We start from the raw sequence: 17,873 nt of genomic DNA on the forward strand, positions 1-17,873 counted from the left end.
CACCCTCTCCCCAGCAAACATAACATTCTCAGAGCACTTGGCCCAAGCTAATGGGAGAGAAACTTAGATTGACTGCCTCAGCCTCAGGACATGGTAGGAGCCAGCATTCTAGGTCTAGGCTAGACTCCAGCCTGGGATTTACAGTTTGAGGTTGGACTATCAAAAAAAAAAAAAAAAGAAAAAAAGAAAGCCAGCATCATCTCCCCAGGGCAAGAGACCATTCCCAGAGCCAGAATAGTGGGGACAGGCTCTGAAGGGGACACTTGTAGTGGCTTATTAAAACATGGTGTCCTGGTGAGATATACCTGTACCACTCTCCCCATCCCAGAGCACCTGGATTCAGAGCAGCCCCTGGATTGTCAGGACACAGCCTAATGGAGTGGAAAGAGCACCAGGTGGGAGTTGGAGACCTGTCCCTACTGTAAACTGACAAGGTGGCTTTGGGCAGTATAGGCCTAAAGGTGACCACTTACCATTTTTTACCGAGTGCTGGGCACGGTGCCAGGCACCTTTCCTCATTCTCTCCCACAGGTGTGATTAAGAACCTAGGCGTTGGAGTCACTAGGCTGGGTTGGAGACCTTGTTCTAACTTTATTCGCCTCAAGGAGAAATGACCTGAGTTCTCTAAGTTACAACAATATTATAATGATAATCATGAAAGGTAGCATTTATATCATGCTCTCCATGTACCAGGTCCTGGTCTAAGCACTTGCAACACTCCCAAGGTTTGGTATTACTGTTACTCCTGTTTTACAGATGAGGACAGTGAGAAAAAGGTGAAGGGACTTGCTCAAGGTCACATGGCCAGAATGTAGCAAATCTAGGAACTGAACACAATAAATCTGGATTCAGAGTCCATGCTTCTAATCTCGGAGCCTCAGTCTCCTCATCCGTATAATGGGGATAACATTAGTAGACATGAGTGGTTGTAGGGATTAAATTAGAGGACAGGGAGTTCCCTTCATGGCGCAGTGGAAACAAATCCGAGTAGGAACCATGAGGTTGCGGGTTCGATCCCTGGCCTCGCTCAGTGGGTTAAGGATCCGGCGTTGCCCCGAGCTGTGGTGTAGGTCGCAGTCGCAACTTGGATCTGGCATTGCTGTGGCTCTGGTGTCGTCCAGCAGCAACAGCCCTGATTCAACCCACTAGCCTGGGAACCTCCATATGCCGAAGGTACAACCCTAAAAAGGACAAAAGATAAATAAATAAATAAAAATTAGAGGATGCAGAGAAGGCACTTAATCAGGGCCGAGTGTTTAGGAAGTACTCCATTAAAAAACAGCGAGCATTATTTTTATTAATAAATCTTCATAATCCCTTTGAAGTAGAGGTTATAATCCCCTACTTGACATATGAAGAAATCGAATCTCAGAAAAGTGCAGGCATTTATCCAGAGTCACACAGCACTTTTAAGTGGTAAATCTAGAATGTAAGCCAGGCCTGCCTGACTCCAATTTCCATGACTGGAGTACTTCTCCCCACTCTCCAACTTGGTGCTCAGACTAAAAGATGGCCTGCCCGCTCTAAGGACTGGAGGGTCTTCCCCCAGTGACCAAGGTAGCTCCCCCTGCCAGGCCAAGCCCTCTGGAGGGGTGGAGGCTCTTACCAGCCAGATCTTGCCTGAGAGGCCCGCATAAATCCTTCCTTCCTCTCTTCTCAGGGCCCCAAGGAGAAGCGGATACTATCCTCTAGCACTGGGGGCCGGAATGACCAAGGAAAGAGGTAAGGCTCATCCTCGCCACCATCTCTGCCCCTCTGCCCTTCCCAGTGCCCACCCCTGCCTCCACCTCAGGCCCTTTATCCACTGAGCCCAGGAGGCACCCAGTACTCCTAGGGGCCCACAAAAGGATTTTAATCTATTTAAAATCAGAAGAAAGCAAGATAATCCACCTTGGAATATATTTGTATTTATTACCAATGTGATTATAAAAGCTTTTTTAAAATACTTTTTATGGGAGTTCCCTTACAGTGCAGCGGGTTAAGGATCTGGTGTTGTCACTGCAGTGGCTTGGGTCACTGCTGTGGCTGGGGTTTGATCCCTGGCCTGAGATCTTCCACATGCTGCTAGCACAGCCCGAAAGAAAGAAAGAAAGAATATATGGTTTATTTTATGGAAGAAGGGTCTTGTGAAGGCAAAAGAGACTGGGGCCCACAAAGTCACAATGAGACACACACCCACCCCCCACACCCTAGATGCCTGCAGGCCATGTGGGCTGGAGTTTACTGAAAACAAACTTCAAAGCTAGAAAAGTGGTAGAAAAGCCGTGAAGGAAGGTTTTCTGTCCCAGCTCCAAAACCCTCCTCCCTGCAGCCTCAAGGGGCGGGGACACCTGAGTCCCCTGGCTCTCTTGGGCCTCTTCCTGGCATTAGTGCCTCAGGGCACTGATGTTCCTTTTCTTGTAGAAAGCAGCCCAGGCCGTGCTCTAGGCTGGATGGGCACTGGAAGGACCCTGCCCCCTCTTCTTCATTTTTTTCCTCCTCCCCACCCCCACACTGTGCAGGGCCTCTGCTGGGAAACCTTCTGGGTGCCTCCCCACCTTCCAGAAAATCCAGACTGCTAAGGCAGACATTGCAGATCTTATGGTGGCGTAGGGCCCCTCCACTGCTAGAAACAGTGGGGTTTGGTGCATGGGACTTTTCTCAAAACTAATTTCTTAAAATGTAGTTAGCTTTTCTGATTATAAAATAATACCTATTTGTTATAAAATATTCAAACTCTATAAAAATATATAAAATAAATAGGAGTTCCCATTGTGGCATCAGCGGTAATGAATCTGACCAATATCCATGAGGACATGGGTTCCATCCCTGGCCCCGCTCAGTGGGTTAAGGATCCGGCATTGCTGTGAGCTGTGGTGTAGGTCGCAGATGCGGCTTGGATCTGGCGTTGCTGTGGCCGTGGCATAGGCCAGCAGCTGCAGCTCTGATTCGACCCCTAGCCTGGGAACCTCCATGTGCCTCGGGTATGGCCCTGAAAAGACAAAAAATAAATAAAATGAGTTACCAAATACTGGGAGTTTGCCACAACCAAATACTGGGAGTTTGCTTGTGGCTCAGTGGGTTAAGGGTCAGCATTGTTGCCATAGTGGCCTGGGTTGCTGCCATGGTGCACATTTGATCCCTGGCCAGGGATCTTCTACGTGCTGCAGACACAGCCAAAAACAACAACAACAAAAAATTTATCAAGTACTGTAATGAACAAAGCAGATATTTGCCCCCTGAGCCTGTACTTGGTTCCATTCTTTTTTTTTTTTTCTTTTTTTAAAATTTTGCTTTTTAGGGCCACACCCATGGCATATGGAGGTTCCCCAGCTAAGGGTCCAATCAGAGCTACAGCTGCTGGCCTACACCACAGCCACAGCAACACAGGATCCAAGCCATGTCTGTGACCTACACCAAAGTTCCCAGCAGTGCCGGATCCTCAACCCACCGAGTGAGGCCAGGGATTGAACCCGTGTCCTCATGGATCCTAGTCAGGTTCATTAACCGCTGAGCCACAAAGAGGACCCCTTGGTTCCATTCTTGACACCCTCTCCCCTGCTTATCCCTGTGACACATTGGCCTGCCGCAGTGTCTTGCTTCACAAACACTGGGAAGACCTAATAGCACGCTAGACTAGAGAAGGTCGGTGTGTCACTGTGATGGGCCCTCTCTCCAGTCCAGCCAAGGACCGCCCCCCTGCCCCTCAGAGAGAAGAGGTGCTCCCACTCACCCCTCCTCTCTCTCCCCAGGTACTACCATGGCATGGAATGTGAGATGGACCTCACCCCCCTTGAAAGTCCCACGCACCTCATGAAATTCCTGACAGAGAATGTGTCTGGAACCCCAGAGTACCCAGATGTGCTCAAGAAGAGTAGCCTAATGAGCTTGGAGGGGGCTGCGCCCGCCGCGGGCAAGGCAGCTCTCCTCCCCCCAGGCCCCAGCAAGCTGGAAGCCGGTTCTGTGGACAGCTACCTGCTGCCCACCAGTGATGTGTATGATAATGGCTCCCTCAGCTCCTTGTTTGAGAGCATTCACGGCGTGCCTCCCACACAGCGTTGGCAACCTGACAGCACCTTCAAAGATGACCCACAGGAGGTGAGGACCCACCCCTGTACCCCTCACAGCATCCCTGGATATATGCATTCATGTACAGAGGGAGAGAATGTAGTGAGGAGGTCGGAGCTTTGGAATCCATGGGAGAGAGTCTTTGAGCTGAGACAGGGCTGCCTTGTACTGTTGTCCACATTGTGCACTGTACAGCCTTCACAGTTGTATGCAGTGGTCCTGGGCCAAGGCCCAGCAGAAGTGAATGTGGCCATTTATTTCTCTGGATTGTGTTTCTCTGCAGTCACTGCTCTTCCCAGATATCCTGAAAACGTCCCAGGAACCCCCGTGTCCAGAGGACTATCCCAGCCCCAAGAGGTAACTCAGCCTCTTTGGCCCCTTGGCCACCTGGGTAGTGGGCAGGGAGCTGCAGAAAGAGCATCACACTGTCTCCAGAGCAGACATCGTCCATGAATGAGAAGAGGGGAGTGAAGACACATGAAAGGAAAGCGTGATTTCTGCCTCCCTTTCCTGGGCTGTGACAGGATGCTCAGAGCTCAGCACCCTGTTAGAAAACCCAGGTTCTGCTGTCCTAGTCTTCCCTATAACTTTGTCACCCTTCAGGGGTCTCTGATTTCCATTATACATTATACTGGATTGTGGCTCAGCAAAGCCATTAAATAGAAACCCTGAAAATACAGAAACAGGCCCAGGGAAATAGAGTGACTTACTGAGGTCTCGCAGGAAGTCCGTGGCAGCGCCGCAGGCTTCCTGCCCCACTGCCCTCTGGAATTCTCCTGCCTGGGAGCCCAGCCTCACTCCCCTCCCCTCCTCCCTGCAGTGACTTTGAGTACACTCTGGGCTCCCCCAAAGCCATCCACATCAAATCAGGCGAGTCGCCCATGGCCTACCTCAACAAGGGCCAGTTCTACCCTGTCACCCTGCGGACCCCAGCAGGCGGCAAAGGCCTTGCCCTGTCCTCCAACAAAGTCAAGGTACGTTGGCCTTGAAGCTGCTCAGGAAGTGGGTGGGAGAGTTGCGTTAGCCCTGCCTGCCTGGGACCCCAGGGAGAGGGTGCAGTAAGATAACCGCCCACTGCCGTGGAGCGGGACAAACCAGGCCAAAGGGCAGGGCCCCTGTTCGGGCCCTGGGAAGGGACTGAGACTGCCTGGGCCCCTCCCGAGGCAGCGGGTGGCAGTGACCACTGTGCTTGCAGAGTGTGGTCATGGTGGTCTTTGACAACGAGAAGGTCCCGCTAGAGCAGCTGCGCTTCTGGAAGCACTGGCATTCCCGGCAGCCCACAGCCAAGCAGCGGGTCATCGATGTGGGTAAGAGCCCGCCTACGTCTCCCTCTCTCTGTCTACACACACACACACATACACACATACATGCGCGCGCGTACACGCGTCAGGCCTTTCTTGCTGTGCCACTTTTCCCCAGCCCCCTCTGACCTCTGCAGGACTTCTTTCTGATTCTAGCTGCCTGCCTGGCCCCTTTCTCCAGGTCAGATGCTATGGGGTTTTCAGGGATTTGCATCTGTTGGCTGGAAGCAGTGACCTCTTGTCTGTGTTGCTTTGGGATAAACAGGGCCCTGGGGACCCCAGCAGGGTCAGATAAATAGATTCTTGGAATGCTGGCCTGCTTGTCCCCATCAGGGGGCTTGGGCAGTTGAGATACAAATGCATGAGCTAACAGTGCCGGCAGCAGTGACCTGGCAGGCTGGAACCGCAGCGTAAGGGCAGTTCTGCTCTGGGAGCTATAGGACCTTTGGGCTTTGTCGGCGGGGAGGGGACGGAAGAAGGCCTTCTGGGTACACCATCTTGTCCCTGTCCCGGGCCCTGAGATGGGTGGAAGGCACAGCCCATCCTCAGATCTCCTGGTTCAGGCTCCATCACTCTCTTCCTGGCTGTGTGACCTGTGTCACCTCCCCTTCCTGAGGCTCCGTGTCTTCAGCTATCAATCGGGAAACGCCAGCTGCCTGCCGGTCTACAGTGCCTTTTCTACCTTGGAGCCACATGTACTGCAGAATGTGATACAAATAGGGACAATTCAGTGACTTATTTGAGAGGCCAGATAGCAAAGTGGTCAGGAGCCTGGGTTCAGGAGCTAGACAAAGCCGAGCTCCAGTCTTTGCTCTACCTTTTATTAACTGTGTGACCCTGGGCAAGTGACCAAACTTCTCTGAGCTCTGTTTTCCTCCCATGCAAGCTGGATGTTCACGGTGGTGTTGTGAGGACTAACTGAGGGCCTGCTATACTATAAGAGTTCAGCAAATGAAAGCTCTGCTACCATGCGTAATGTTACTAGTTCAGTATTAGCAGTACTGGTACTTCTGCTTTTCCCGTGGCTGTTACTCCCACTTTCACTGTGATACCGCTGCTACTGCTGCCTTCGCTGGGACATCCTTTAGTCACAATCCCAGGGAAAAGCATCACCTCCACCCCAAAAGGATGAGGGCCTTGCCCTAGTTGGCAAGGTTAAGGAGTCACTCTGGGGTTTGGGCAGGTCTGCTTCTCAGGCTGGGCCTCAGCTTTTCCATCCATAACCCAGGATAAAACAACTCGTTTCCTCCTTGGATTGAAGCATGGTTCTTGGTGGAGAGGATACAAGTCCCTGCCAGGAATGAGACCCAGACCCTCAATGACCCCTCCCCACAGCGCCCCCAAATCCCTTCCCTCCTGACTCTCCTGCGGTCTCCTGTGGTTTCAGCGGACTGCAAAGAAAACTTCAACACCGTGCAGCACATTGAAGAGGTGGCCTATAATGCACTGTCCTTTGTGTGGAATGTCAACGAGGAGGCCAAGGTCAGTGCTGGGAGCATGGCCGGGATGGGGCTGGGCTACCAGGAAGTCCCCATCCTGGGCAGAGGGCTCACTTGTACTTTGAATTGTGGTAGTTGCTCCAGCGAGGGCGCCTGTGGAGGAGGCCTCATTCGGAGCGGTGGAGAAGCGCAGGCTCTGAAGTCAGGCTCTGTTCCTTGGACCAGTGCCTTAGCAGGAAGTTGGGGTGTAATCATAGCACCACCTGATAGCTTTGGCCTGAGGATCAGGCGAGATGAATAAAAGGTAGACCACAGCCTGGCACATAAGCAGTGGTCGTTGTTATTAATCCAGTCCAATCCACCCATTTACCAGATAGGAAAGTGAAGCCTTGTGCAAGACCACACAGCAAGCTGCCCCAGCTGCCAGGTTGCCTGACTTGCAGGCCAGTGCGGAGTGTGGCAGAAGTGCTTTGGGGTCTGCGAGATGAGGACTGTAGAGGAGGGCTGAAATCCGTTGCCTCACTTCTGGAGCCCATAGAGAGGGAAGAATCATCTGCCTCCCCGGGTTGTGGTGAGATCACACATGTCGGAGAGACGGGCACAGTGCCAGGCCCATCAGCCCATCGGGGAGGCCTGAGCAGTGGAGCCTCTGCTGATTTTTTGCCTACCAGTGATTACGCCACTTAATGCTTGAGACCTGCCTGGAACTCACCTGTGCTTCAGGGTCCCACTGTGTCTTGGTTTTCCGTTTGGCATTGTGGAAAGGGCACTAACTAGTCTGAGAGGTGGGGGCTGAGTGACCTTGGACCTGTCCCGTCATCTGGGTCAGACTTAGCCCATCAGCTCAAGGTGGGGTCTGGCTCTTGGCAAGGGCAGTTCTAGCCTAGACAAGCAGGGGAGCTAATTCCTGCCATCCTGCTCGTTCCTGGGGTGGTCCAGGCTGCCTGGAGAAAATGGAGGTGAAGGGGCTCTGAAAACAACAAAGAGAGGCACAAAGGCAAGGGATTATTATTATTCAAACCGACACCAGGGACTGGAGGAGGAGCTGGGGCCTCTAGTAGGTGGGGGGGGAGAGTTTCGTGGGAAGGGAGAGGTGGGTTTCGGTTGGGATTTTCTCACAGCCTCTTAAGCCCCCAGGCTTGGGTCTTTCTCAGGTGTGAGCTGGGTGGGGGCTGCGTTAGGGCTGAGCTGGCGAGGGGGAGGTATGTCTGGCATGCACCCGGGGGCCTGGCCCCCACAGCCAGGGAAGGAAGGGGGTCTGCTCGGCACCACCCCCACCCCCACCTCTTCCAGCCAGGGTCATTTCCAAGGGAAATTTCCCAGCACATCAGGGCCAGCCTGGAGTGGGGCCTGGCCCTGGTGTCCCATGGAGGAGTCAGCAGTAGGCAATCACTACGCGAGCCTACCAAGAAATGCCCAGCTAAAGCTGACCGCAGGCTGCCATCGGCCTGACCTAGGCTTCGCTTAGGTTGGGACTTCTGCTGTCCCACTCACGACAACAGTTACAAAATATCCAAGCCCCCTGGGTACTCTCCCACCCTCGCAGTCGCAAGAGGTAGGTTTCCTTGTCCCCATTTTTCAGATAAGGAAACTGGGCCTCCTCGAGGTTAAAGGATTTGTCCAAAGCCACATGGCCTAAGTGGCAGAGCCCAACCTCCCATCCCAGGTCTGGGGGCCCCCACGTCCAGGCTCATCCTGCTCTGCTGCCCTGCCCAACGCCCTGTGGAAACGCTAGCAAGCACCATCCATGCCCAGAGCCTCCATTTTCTCTGCTGTAAAGTGGGGGTGATTGGTTCAGCGATGGCAAGAGCTGGTGGTTGGGGTGTGGAGGGGCAGAGTCTTACCCTCTGAGGTCTGGGACAGCAGGAGAGTGGTCTTCTGAATCTGGCAAGGAGGAGGATTTGACCCTTCTCTACCTCCTTGCTCTGAGTTGCCAAAAAAAAAAAAAAAAAGGAGGCTGTGGTTGATTTTTTTTGTTTTTTGTTTTTTGTTTTTTTGTCTTTTTGCCTTTTCTAGGGCCGCTTCCCACGGCATATGGAGGTTCCCAGGCCAGGGGTCGAATTGGAGCTGTAGCCGTTGGCCTACTCCAGAGCCACAGCAAAACGGGATCCAAGCCGTGTCTGCGACCTACACCACAGCTTATGGCGACGCCGGATCCTTAACCCACTGAGCAAGGCCAGGGATCGAACCTGCGTCCTCATGGATGCCAGTCAGATTCGTTAACCACTGAGCCACAACGGGAACTCCGGCTCTGGATTTTAACCTTGCAGAGGACCCTTAATCTCCTCTCAGGGCCTGGATCCTTTGGGCTGCCCTTGGCAATCTAGTGGACGCTGAGTTGTCCATGGTAAGGACGTGGGCTCAAACTCCAGCTCCCTTACACACTTCCTTCATCACCTTAGGACAGCTGCCATGCCTCTCTGAGCATCAGTTTCCCCGTCTGCAAAAGGTGGTGATGTTTGCCTTCCAGGGGCCTTGTGAAGTTAAGCTGCCCACCAGGCACACGGTTGGCTCTGTATTATACAGGGTGGTTATGGGACACAGGTCTGCTGAAGCGGGTCAGGTGTTTACCCAGCTCCCCCATCCATCACCAGGTGTTCATTGGCGTCAACTGCCTCAGCACAGACTTCTCCTCACAGAAGGGGGTGAAGGGTGTCCCCCTGAACCTGCAGATCGATACCTACGACTGTGGCTCAGGCACCGAGCGCCTGGTTCACCGTGCTGTCTGCCAGATCAAGATCTTTTGTGACAAGGTAGCTGGGGTGGACCTTCTGATGGGCCCTGGGAGTAAGGAGGGCCAGCCCCAACCCATGCATTCTCCCGAGCCATTCAGGGTGTGTTTGTCTCTATTTCTCACTCTCTGTTTTGTTGTTGTTGTTATTGTTGTTTTGGCTGCACCCGAGGCTTGTGGATGTCCCCCCAGCTTGGGATCAAATCCATGCCATAGCGGCGACCAGAGCCAGTGCAGTGATCCTTAGTTCGCTGAGCCACACAGGAACTCCTGTTTCTCACTCTCTGTGTGTTTGTCTATGCGAGCTTGTCATCTGTCTGTCTTTGTCTCCCTCAGTATGTATTTTCCTCTGCTGTCTGCCTTTGTCTCTCTCCTTGTTTCCTCTTTCTGAAGATCTCTTCCTAGATCGCTGTAAGGAGCTCTCCAGGTTTCTTTTTCTCCGTGTCTTTCTCATGTTTCTCTTTCTCCTTTTCTCTCAGAGTCCATTCTCTGTTTCTCTTTCTGTCCTCTCTCCACACCTCTCTGGCTCCCTCAGTCTCTCCTTCCTCTGTCTTTCTGTGTCTCTTTCCATGGCCTACCTGACTACAGACAGGGCTGGGCTGGATGAGGCCTGGTACTTGCCCATTTCTTGGTCTCACTCTGGGAAGAAAGCAGCCCCAGAAGCCCGGCCCGTATGGAAGAGGCGAAGCAGCCAGCCCCCTGTCAAGACCCTTGCTGACCCCCTTCCCCTTGTCCCCCTCAGGGAGCAGAAAGGAAGATGCGGGATGACGAGCGGAAGCAGTTCCGGAGGAAGATCAAATGCCCCGACTCCAGCAACAGTGGTCAGTGGGGGTGGGCCAGGGACGGGGCTCCGTAGGGCTTGGTTGGAGGGACGGGGGTAGGAGATTGGAGGGCAGAGGCTGGTGTCCCGAGTGGAGGGGCCTCAAGGCACAATGCCGTCCTCTTCCTACCAGGCATCAAGGGCTCCCTGCTGTCGGGCTTTAGGGGCAATGAGACCACCTACTTGCGGCCTGAGGCAGACCTGGAAACTCCGCCGGTGCTCTTCATCCCCAACGTGCACTTCTCCGGCCTGCAGCGCTCTGGCGGGGTGAGGCTCCTGGGTTGAGAGAGGGTCTTGGCCCCTGGGTCGGGCTGCCTTAGCACAGACCAGTGGGGAACAGCCTGCCGCTCAGCCAGCACACGGTGGCTTGCTTACTTGCTTACTTATTCATTGTTTTTTGGCCACACCTGCAGCATGTGGAGACAGGGAAGTTCCCAGGCCAGGAACTGAATCTGAGCCCTAGCAGTGACCTGTGCCGCAGCTGTAGCAACACTAGGTCTTTTAACCTGCAGCACCAGGCTGGGGATTAAGCCACTGCAGTCGGATCCTTAACCCACTGCGCCAGGGCAGGAACTCCAGTACAGGCCAATTTAGATGTTGTTGGGTCCTGATTATTATTTTTTTTGTAGCATCAAAATGAAAATATCTTTATTGAATCACAGGGGACTCTATATTTGTCTTCATCTCAGGGGAGATATAGATAGATAGATAGATAGATAGATAGATAGATAGATAGATAGATAGATAAAAAAACTTGAGTGACCTTTTCTACTGAAGAGACGAATGTTAATGAAGAAAGGGATTTCCTGTGTATCGAACTGGTCATGCCTGGAGCACACGCAGGGGAGGTTCTGTATCTGAGCCCCAAGGTAGACGAAAGCTGCCTCAGAGCTGGGAGGATGTAATCGTCACAACAGCACTTGGGAGCCGGGCGCTGCCCCAGTCCTTTCCACTCCCCTTTAACCCTTGCTACTCCTGCGGCTTCAGAAACAGCGCCTGTGACCACCAGTGCCACCAGCTCTCAAGGAAGGGAGTCGTTTGCCGAGCACCTTGCCTGTGCCTCCAGTGCTGGGCCCAGCCGTGGCTGCCCTGTCTCGTTTCCCCTCACAGCTACCCTTTGAGGTAGCGTCTGTTATGCCCACTTGCCAGACAAGATCAGTGGCAAGAATCAAGGTCCCGGAGCCTGTCTGCTCATTTGCTTCCGTCTTAAACAGTTTGACGATGTCCTTCCGTGGAGCTCCCCGCTGCTGAGGTGGGGATGTTTATAAACATGGCCCTTGTGGTACAGACGCATTCAGTGCCTTGACCTTGGGTGGTAAGATAGACCGTGGAGCTGACAGAGCAGCCGGTACCGAAGCCAGCTTGGCAGGCATCCGCAGCCCTCTCTATGTCCACCACACCCCCTTAACTCCCCCGAGCTTGTTCTGTGGCCCCCATAGTGCAGAAGGCTGAGTACACCCGCTCTCTCTCCCAACCAGAGGCTTCAAGTGAGGAGGTGGCCCCTTGGGATTCAGACCCTCATGGTGGGGTTGACAGCTCTGCTGTGGGAGGCAGAAGTGGGCCACTGGGAGTCTAAGAGAAGGGGCCTGAGGAGCAGAAATGTACAGAGCCTGTGTTTGCATCCCAGCTCGGCCCCCTGTGGTGTGTCACCCCAGGAGGCTCTGCCCCCTCGGGGTCTGAGTGTCCTAAGTCATAGAACTGGTGATGGCTGCAGCAGATAGCACGGTGCCAGGCACACGAGAGGGTTCGGAAAGCGTGCCTCCCTCCTCCCATGCCTCTCGCCTCAGCTCCGGCAGCCGAGTTCCCAGCTGCAGGATGGTCTGCAGTGCCCGCCCTTCAGGGGGACCGGGCTCAGGCACTTCTTGTTGAGTCTGCTGCAGTTTCCTTAGCACCCCACATGTTCACTGGGTCCCTGGCCTGGCCACCTTGGGCTTGATGCTTCCTTTCAATTCCAGAGCTCAGCTCACTTAAGGGGACTTAGCTGAGCAGTGTGAGTTGGAAAGGCGTTGAAGCTGCATCCTCCCACCTCCCCCCAGACTGTTTGTCTCAGAAAGACTGCAGTGACTGACGGCCCCTCTCAGCTTCCTGGCTGTGATGAAACATGTCTTTCTCTTCCTTGCAGGCGGTGCTCTCTGCAGGACACAGCAGCTCCAACAGGTACGGAGAGAAGTAGCCAAGGCCCCCAGCCCCCTCCCTGTCCCCCTTCCCTGCTCGCGGGCTCCCAGCTTGCATTCCTCTGCTGCCCCCCAAGCCAGAGGCTGGGCCCAGAGGAAGCAGCCTGGAGACTCTGCCCCAGCCCCCAAGCTAGACTCATGCTCCTTTCTCACTGAAACCGCCTGAGTTTTTACGGGTTTGTTTTATGTGAAAAGTTGGCGAATCTCTGGCGAGACACCTGCTTGTAAAATGGGAAAGAAAAAGCCTCTGCGATGGTGGTGCAGATTGGAGAGTAAGGAGGGGGGCCGCTGGCGGGGGGGACTTAGGGGGATCAGCCCCGCTTCCCTCCCCCGCGAGGCCTGGGAGAGGCTGGGGCCCCTCTGCCCTTCAGCCCAGGAAGGGCCCTCACCACCTTCCCTCCATCAGCCGCCGTCCCTTCGCCGCTTTCAGCCTCGGCTGGAAATCTGTCGAAAGAGGAGAATGGCCCTGGGAGGATGCGGCACTGGTGAGAGGCCGAGTATAATAGCCAAGCAGGTTGTCAGGGTCGTTGTTGGTATCGGCCTCTTCCTCATCAACAAGAAGTACTTTTCTTTTTAAATGTTTTTGTATCTTTTTTACTGAAGTATAGTGGATTTACAATGTTGCGGGCGAGGTAGTTTTCCGAAGGGGCTTTCACGCTGCCCTATGTCGCTTGCCACCTCACAGCAGCCCCAGTGAGTCCGGCAGGCAAGGGTCATTGCTGTCCTTTGTAGCTGAGGAAACTGAGGCTCAGAGGAGTGAAGTGACTTGCCCAAGGTCCCTCCACTACTAGGTAGCAGAGGCGGGTGGAACCTGAGTCCGTCTTTACTCCAAAGCCAGCAAACCTTCCTCCCATGGACTCACAGCAGCTTGATTCTTTCAAGAAGGAGTAACGTTGATGAACTGCGTAAGGCTGTGTTTATGGAGGCCCCGCTGCATGGCACACGCCGTTCTCTCCTTCAGCCTCGCCACTTTATGAAATATTGTCATTTTTACTTTATTAGCACCCTAGTATAGATGGGGACACTGAGAGGCCCTCACCCAGCTAGTGAGGGGCAGGGCTGGGATTTGAACCCGTATGTAGCCCAGCTCCAGAACCTGGGACTTTAACCTCTGCCCCACTGCTTCGTGCCTACCCTCCCAGTGCCGTCTTCACCTCTGGGGCCCCTTCAGACGCTGGGATGCCCCCGGGTTCCTCACAAGCCTCTCCCTGCCCTCTGCACAGGCTGCCTCTGAAGCGCACCTGCTCGCCCTTCACCGAGGAGTTCGAGCCTCTGCCCTCCAAACAGGCCAAGGAAGATGATCTGCAGAGAGGTAGCCTCACTCCCGCCCCGTGTGTTCCCCCAGCTCCCTGTGGGGCCTCCCCCAAAGCCTCAGACTGCTCCCAGCCCGGGCAGCCTGGGCAGCACCCACCCCAGCAGGGAGGGCACGTGGGGCCGCTGTACTCCCTGGAGCTGCAACCAGGCCAAGATGTGGGGGAGTGGGTGACGGGGGCAGCCAGGGTGCTTGAGAGACAGCACAGAGCTGGAGAGCTGCTGGGCAGGGCATCCTGGGCAGCTGGTAAGGCAGCGGGCTCCTGACGTCTGGCACAGCCTCCCCGCTCCCTCTTATGGGGTAGGAGCAGACTTTCCCTGCCTGGCTTGCTGGCCTTGACACTGTAAATCTGTGACTCCCTGGAAGGGGGGTTGCAGCTGACCGTCAAGAAGAAACCAACCAGCAACTAAGACCAAAGGCTTCCAGCCTTGAACTGAGGCTTTCACCCCACCTGATGTTATATCACTACTGCCCACAAGTCTGAAATGGTGGGGGAGCCGCCTTCCTTTTCCTTCTGGCTAAAATGAGGCTCCGTGATGTTAAATGAACTTCTTCAGGCTCACCTTGCGGGCAGGCGGCAGAGCGGGGATTCCAATGCCCCAAAGTCAGCGGAGTCTGAGCCAGCGTGTAGGACCTGCAGCCCTGGGGGTGTTTCCCAGCTGGGTCCAGACCCTCAGCCAGGATTTGCTCTCTCTGCAGAAATCGATCTTAGGTTACAAATAATATTGTTTAAGATTCCCCCACCCCCTGAGGTGGTCCCCTGCACCATGAATAGCCAGCTCTCTGCTTCTCAGTTCTGCTGTACGTGCGGAGGGAGACGGAGGAGGTGTTTGACGCCCTGATGTTGAAGACCCCGGACCTGAAGGGGCTGAGGAACGCGGTAAGAGGCCTGCGGACCCCGCCCTGCCCTGGGCCACCCCCCTCCCGCACGGCTGTCTCCCCCTGCTCTTCACCGTGTAGTTCCGATGGCCCACAGCGAGACCCTGGAAGGAATATACTAGAACGTGGGCTTTCTGGTCGCCCACCCATCCCAGCCCCTTCAAGGGCGCCTATGGGGCCGGGCTGGTGGGGCCGTGCCTTGGAGATACTATCTCCCAGCCAGAGCCCTGGCTCCCCCCTGGGAGTTGCACACACCGTAAATCCTCCGTAATCTGATGGCCGCCATCTGACAGGCCAGAACTTTTTGTTGGCTTTGCAAACCTGTTTCTGTTTTAATGGGAATGAAACCCCAAAAGGCCGGGCCCAGGGATACTCATTTTTCTTTCCCAGAGGGCTTCATTCTTCCAGCTTGTGGTTGCACGGGGGCCGGGGGGCCAGAGGGGTGGGGGTGAGGGTGGGCGCGGCTGGCCGGGCGGCTGAAGGTGGTATCTGGGCAAGGAGACCTTCCCCAACCCCCCAAACCGCCAGAGAGCGGGTGAAACAACCCTGAACAAAACCCCCAGCAGCTTTGTGATTCAGCTAAAACCCGAGCAAACACAGCTTCCCTCAGGGCCAGCTGGGCTTAAAGGTCAGGCCACTCAGAAAAGCCACATGTTTCCAAGATGTCAGGTTGGGGAAGGGATGATGAATCAAATAATAACAGAGCTGCCTTTTATTGAAGACCTACTGTGTGCTGGGCATCTTGTCAAGCATGCTGCATTTACTAGCTCACCAGATTCTCTTGACAACCTGAAAAGTAGGCACCATTATGCTCCCCTCATTTCCCATAGGAAACAGCCTCCCAGAGGTCAGTCAGGTGACTTGCCAAGGTCACTGGACGTGGCAGAGCTGGGGTCCCAACCCAAGCTCCCTCCACTCTCTCTTCCCACATTATCAGCCCTGCTGGGCACCAGCCCCAGGAAGCTGGGCTCACAGGAAGCTATTAGTGTTACTCCACTACACATTTAGAATCTTTGCCTTGGACGGTGCCTTAAAGGGTCGGCTCCCTATCTGGTGCTTGAGCTCCCTCTCCAACAGCTCTTCCGAGTGGGCGCCCACACTTGACTTGCGTACCTCAGGGATGGGGAGCTCACTGCCTTGTGGGGCAGCCGTGCCAAGCAGTTGTCTTTGTGCAACATATAGTCAGAAAGTTCCTAAATTCTTGCTTAGCCTGCCTTGAGAACTTCCTGGTAGCTTGCAGCCGCGTTGTCCTTAGGATAAGTCGTCTAAGAACTTTCCTTGCCTGGTGAGATCTCTGTCAAGGCAGAGACCACCTGAGGAGCCGGATTGGCCCCTCCTCCTAAAAGGCCCAGAGGGACAACCTCAATCTGAAGCCTGCAGCTCCAAGGCAGCCAGTAATTCTAACCAGCAGGGTTGGCCCGAGCTCTCCCTGGGGACCTAGCCGTGTGGAACCATCTGGGTGACACCCGCTTTACCAATGAGGAAACTGAGGCTCGGCAAAGCAGGGTGCCTCGTTCAGAGTTCTGCAAACCCAAGCAGTGGCGCTGGGACCAGACCGGTGCTTTCTGCCTCACAGGAAACCTCAGGAAGTCTGGGGAGAAGCGGGCTGACTCTGGCTGTGGGAGCTCCACTGGGTCGCTCACAGGCCCCAGGCTGTGGTTTCCTCACCTGTAGCTTCAGCACCCACGTTCTGGGATGTGCCAGAGACAGGAAACCTGGGCTCTCGGCTAGGCCTTGGGCATGAGCCTCATCTCCCTCAAGCTCGGCATCCTTGCCCATCAGATGGGGTTAATAGTTCCCGCCAGAAAGGGTGGATGTTTGGGTTACCTCCCCCCCGCCCCACACACCAGGCAGGAGCGTCCCCATTGCTCCGCTGATAACATAGGCACAGTGACCATTTTTGAGTATTGATTTATTTAGCACACACTGGGAACTGTCCTAAGTGTTTCATGGGAACCAGTTGCTTTAATTCTTCCTGCAGCCCTTCAAGCAAACCCACCAGGGGTTTGCACAGCTGGTCAGCCAGCTGGGGAGTGGGGAGCCCTCCGCACTGGAACAATCCAGATGTCTGGCGACAGGCAAGGGTTGAAGGGAATGGTGGGCGCCCTGTGGGATATTTTATAAGCTCGAAGCCTGCTGTTTGTCCAGAGTTTGTTGCAATGTGGGAGGGCTTGTACGATGACAGCTAAACTATCTATGCGAGATGCACAGATGTCTGTGTACATGTGGCCAAAAGACAGAGGGAATGTGCAGATATTATTCGTGATTCTCTCTGGGAGACGGAATTATGAATGATTGTAGTTTTCTTCATTGTGTTTTTCTACAGTAGGGATCTATTATTTTTAACCCGGAAGTTAAAAGTCATGGTAGAAAAAGACGGGTCTGAATCCGGTTTGGGCGGCCGGCAGTAACCGCCCCCGGTCCTTCTCTTCCAGATCTCTGAGAAGTACGGCTTCCCCGAGGAGAACATTCACAAGGTCTACAAGAAATGCAAGCGAGGGTGAGTGCCCGTAAGCTCCCGCCTGCCCCTCTCCCCTCACGCGTGGGCTCAGGCTGCTCCCGGCGGGTTCGCTCTGCCTGGCAGAGGCCTGCTGCTCAGGGCCGAGCTGTTTGTACTTGGCCCCGTCCGTGGAGAAGTGGCAGCGACGTGGAGCTGGGGTGGAGAGCGGCCAGGCAGGCCAAGGCCGCTGCCGAGACCAGACACCAATCACTCCCTGGAGACAGAGGGAAGGTCCGGTATCCGCCGCCTACTCGGGTGGAGAGGGAAGCACGGGGCCACATGTCAGAAGACCCAGGTTCTGACCCCAGGTCCCCGGGGAACCATCTGATGGTAATGGTAACGACGATAGTGACGGTCGCTTGCTTGACCACCTACTACGTGTCAGGTCCTGGGCTAAGCCTGTCACGTTTAACCCTCGCGGCCACCCCATGAGGTGGATACCGTGACTCACATTTTACAGATGGGGAGACGGAAGCTCAGGAGTGATAAGCAACATTCAGAGGGTCAGCAGCAGTGGAATGAGGGCACAGAGGCGGACGGGCCCAGCCAAGTTGCTGCCGGCTGGGTCGGGGGTTCATGAAGGAAAGAGCTGGCCATGAGCCAGGACAGGGAGACCTGTCCTGACGTCATCTTGAGGGAGCCCAGCCAGGGATGCTCCATGGATACGGGG

General features: G+C 54.7%; 1 protein-coding gene across 2 annotated transcripts in view; it reads left to right on the plus strand.

The window, feature by feature from the left end:
- The window catches only part of GRHL3 (grainyhead like transcription factor 3), a 36,219-nt gene that overhangs the window by 14,001 nt on the left and 4,345 nt on the right, over window positions 1–17,873 (plus strand). For both annotated transcript variants that reach the window (XM_021095540.1, XM_003127705.6), the window contains exons 3-15: window positions 1,661–1,722; window positions 3,732–4,077; window positions 4,331–4,404; window positions 4,868–5,021; window positions 5,243–5,354; window positions 6,736–6,830; window positions 9,382–9,540; window positions 10,261–10,339; window positions 10,472–10,605; window positions 12,461–12,495; window positions 13,736–13,824; window positions 14,619–14,704; window positions 17,139–17,203. In XM_021095540.1, coding sequence (XP_020951199.1) covers window positions 1,661–1,722; window positions 3,732–4,077; window positions 4,331–4,404; window positions 4,868–5,021; window positions 5,243–5,354; window positions 6,736–6,830; window positions 9,382–9,540; window positions 10,261–10,339; window positions 10,472–10,605; window positions 12,461–12,495; window positions 13,736–13,824; window positions 14,619–14,704; window positions 17,139–17,203 — 1,490 coding nt within the window. The remainder of the gene's footprint in view (window positions 1–1,660; window positions 1,723–3,731; window positions 4,078–4,330; window positions 4,405–4,867; window positions 5,022–5,242; window positions 5,355–6,735; window positions 6,831–9,381; window positions 9,541–10,260; window positions 10,340–10,471; window positions 10,606–12,460; window positions 12,496–13,735; window positions 13,825–14,618; window positions 14,705–17,138; window positions 17,204–17,873) is intronic.

This window comes from Sus scrofa, chromosome 6 (genome assembly GCF_000003025.6).
Source record: "Sus scrofa isolate TJ Tabasco breed Duroc chromosome 6, Sscrofa11.1, whole genome shotgun sequence".
Taxonomy (NCBI): Eukaryota; Metazoa; Chordata; class Mammalia; order Artiodactyla; family Suidae; genus Sus; species Sus scrofa.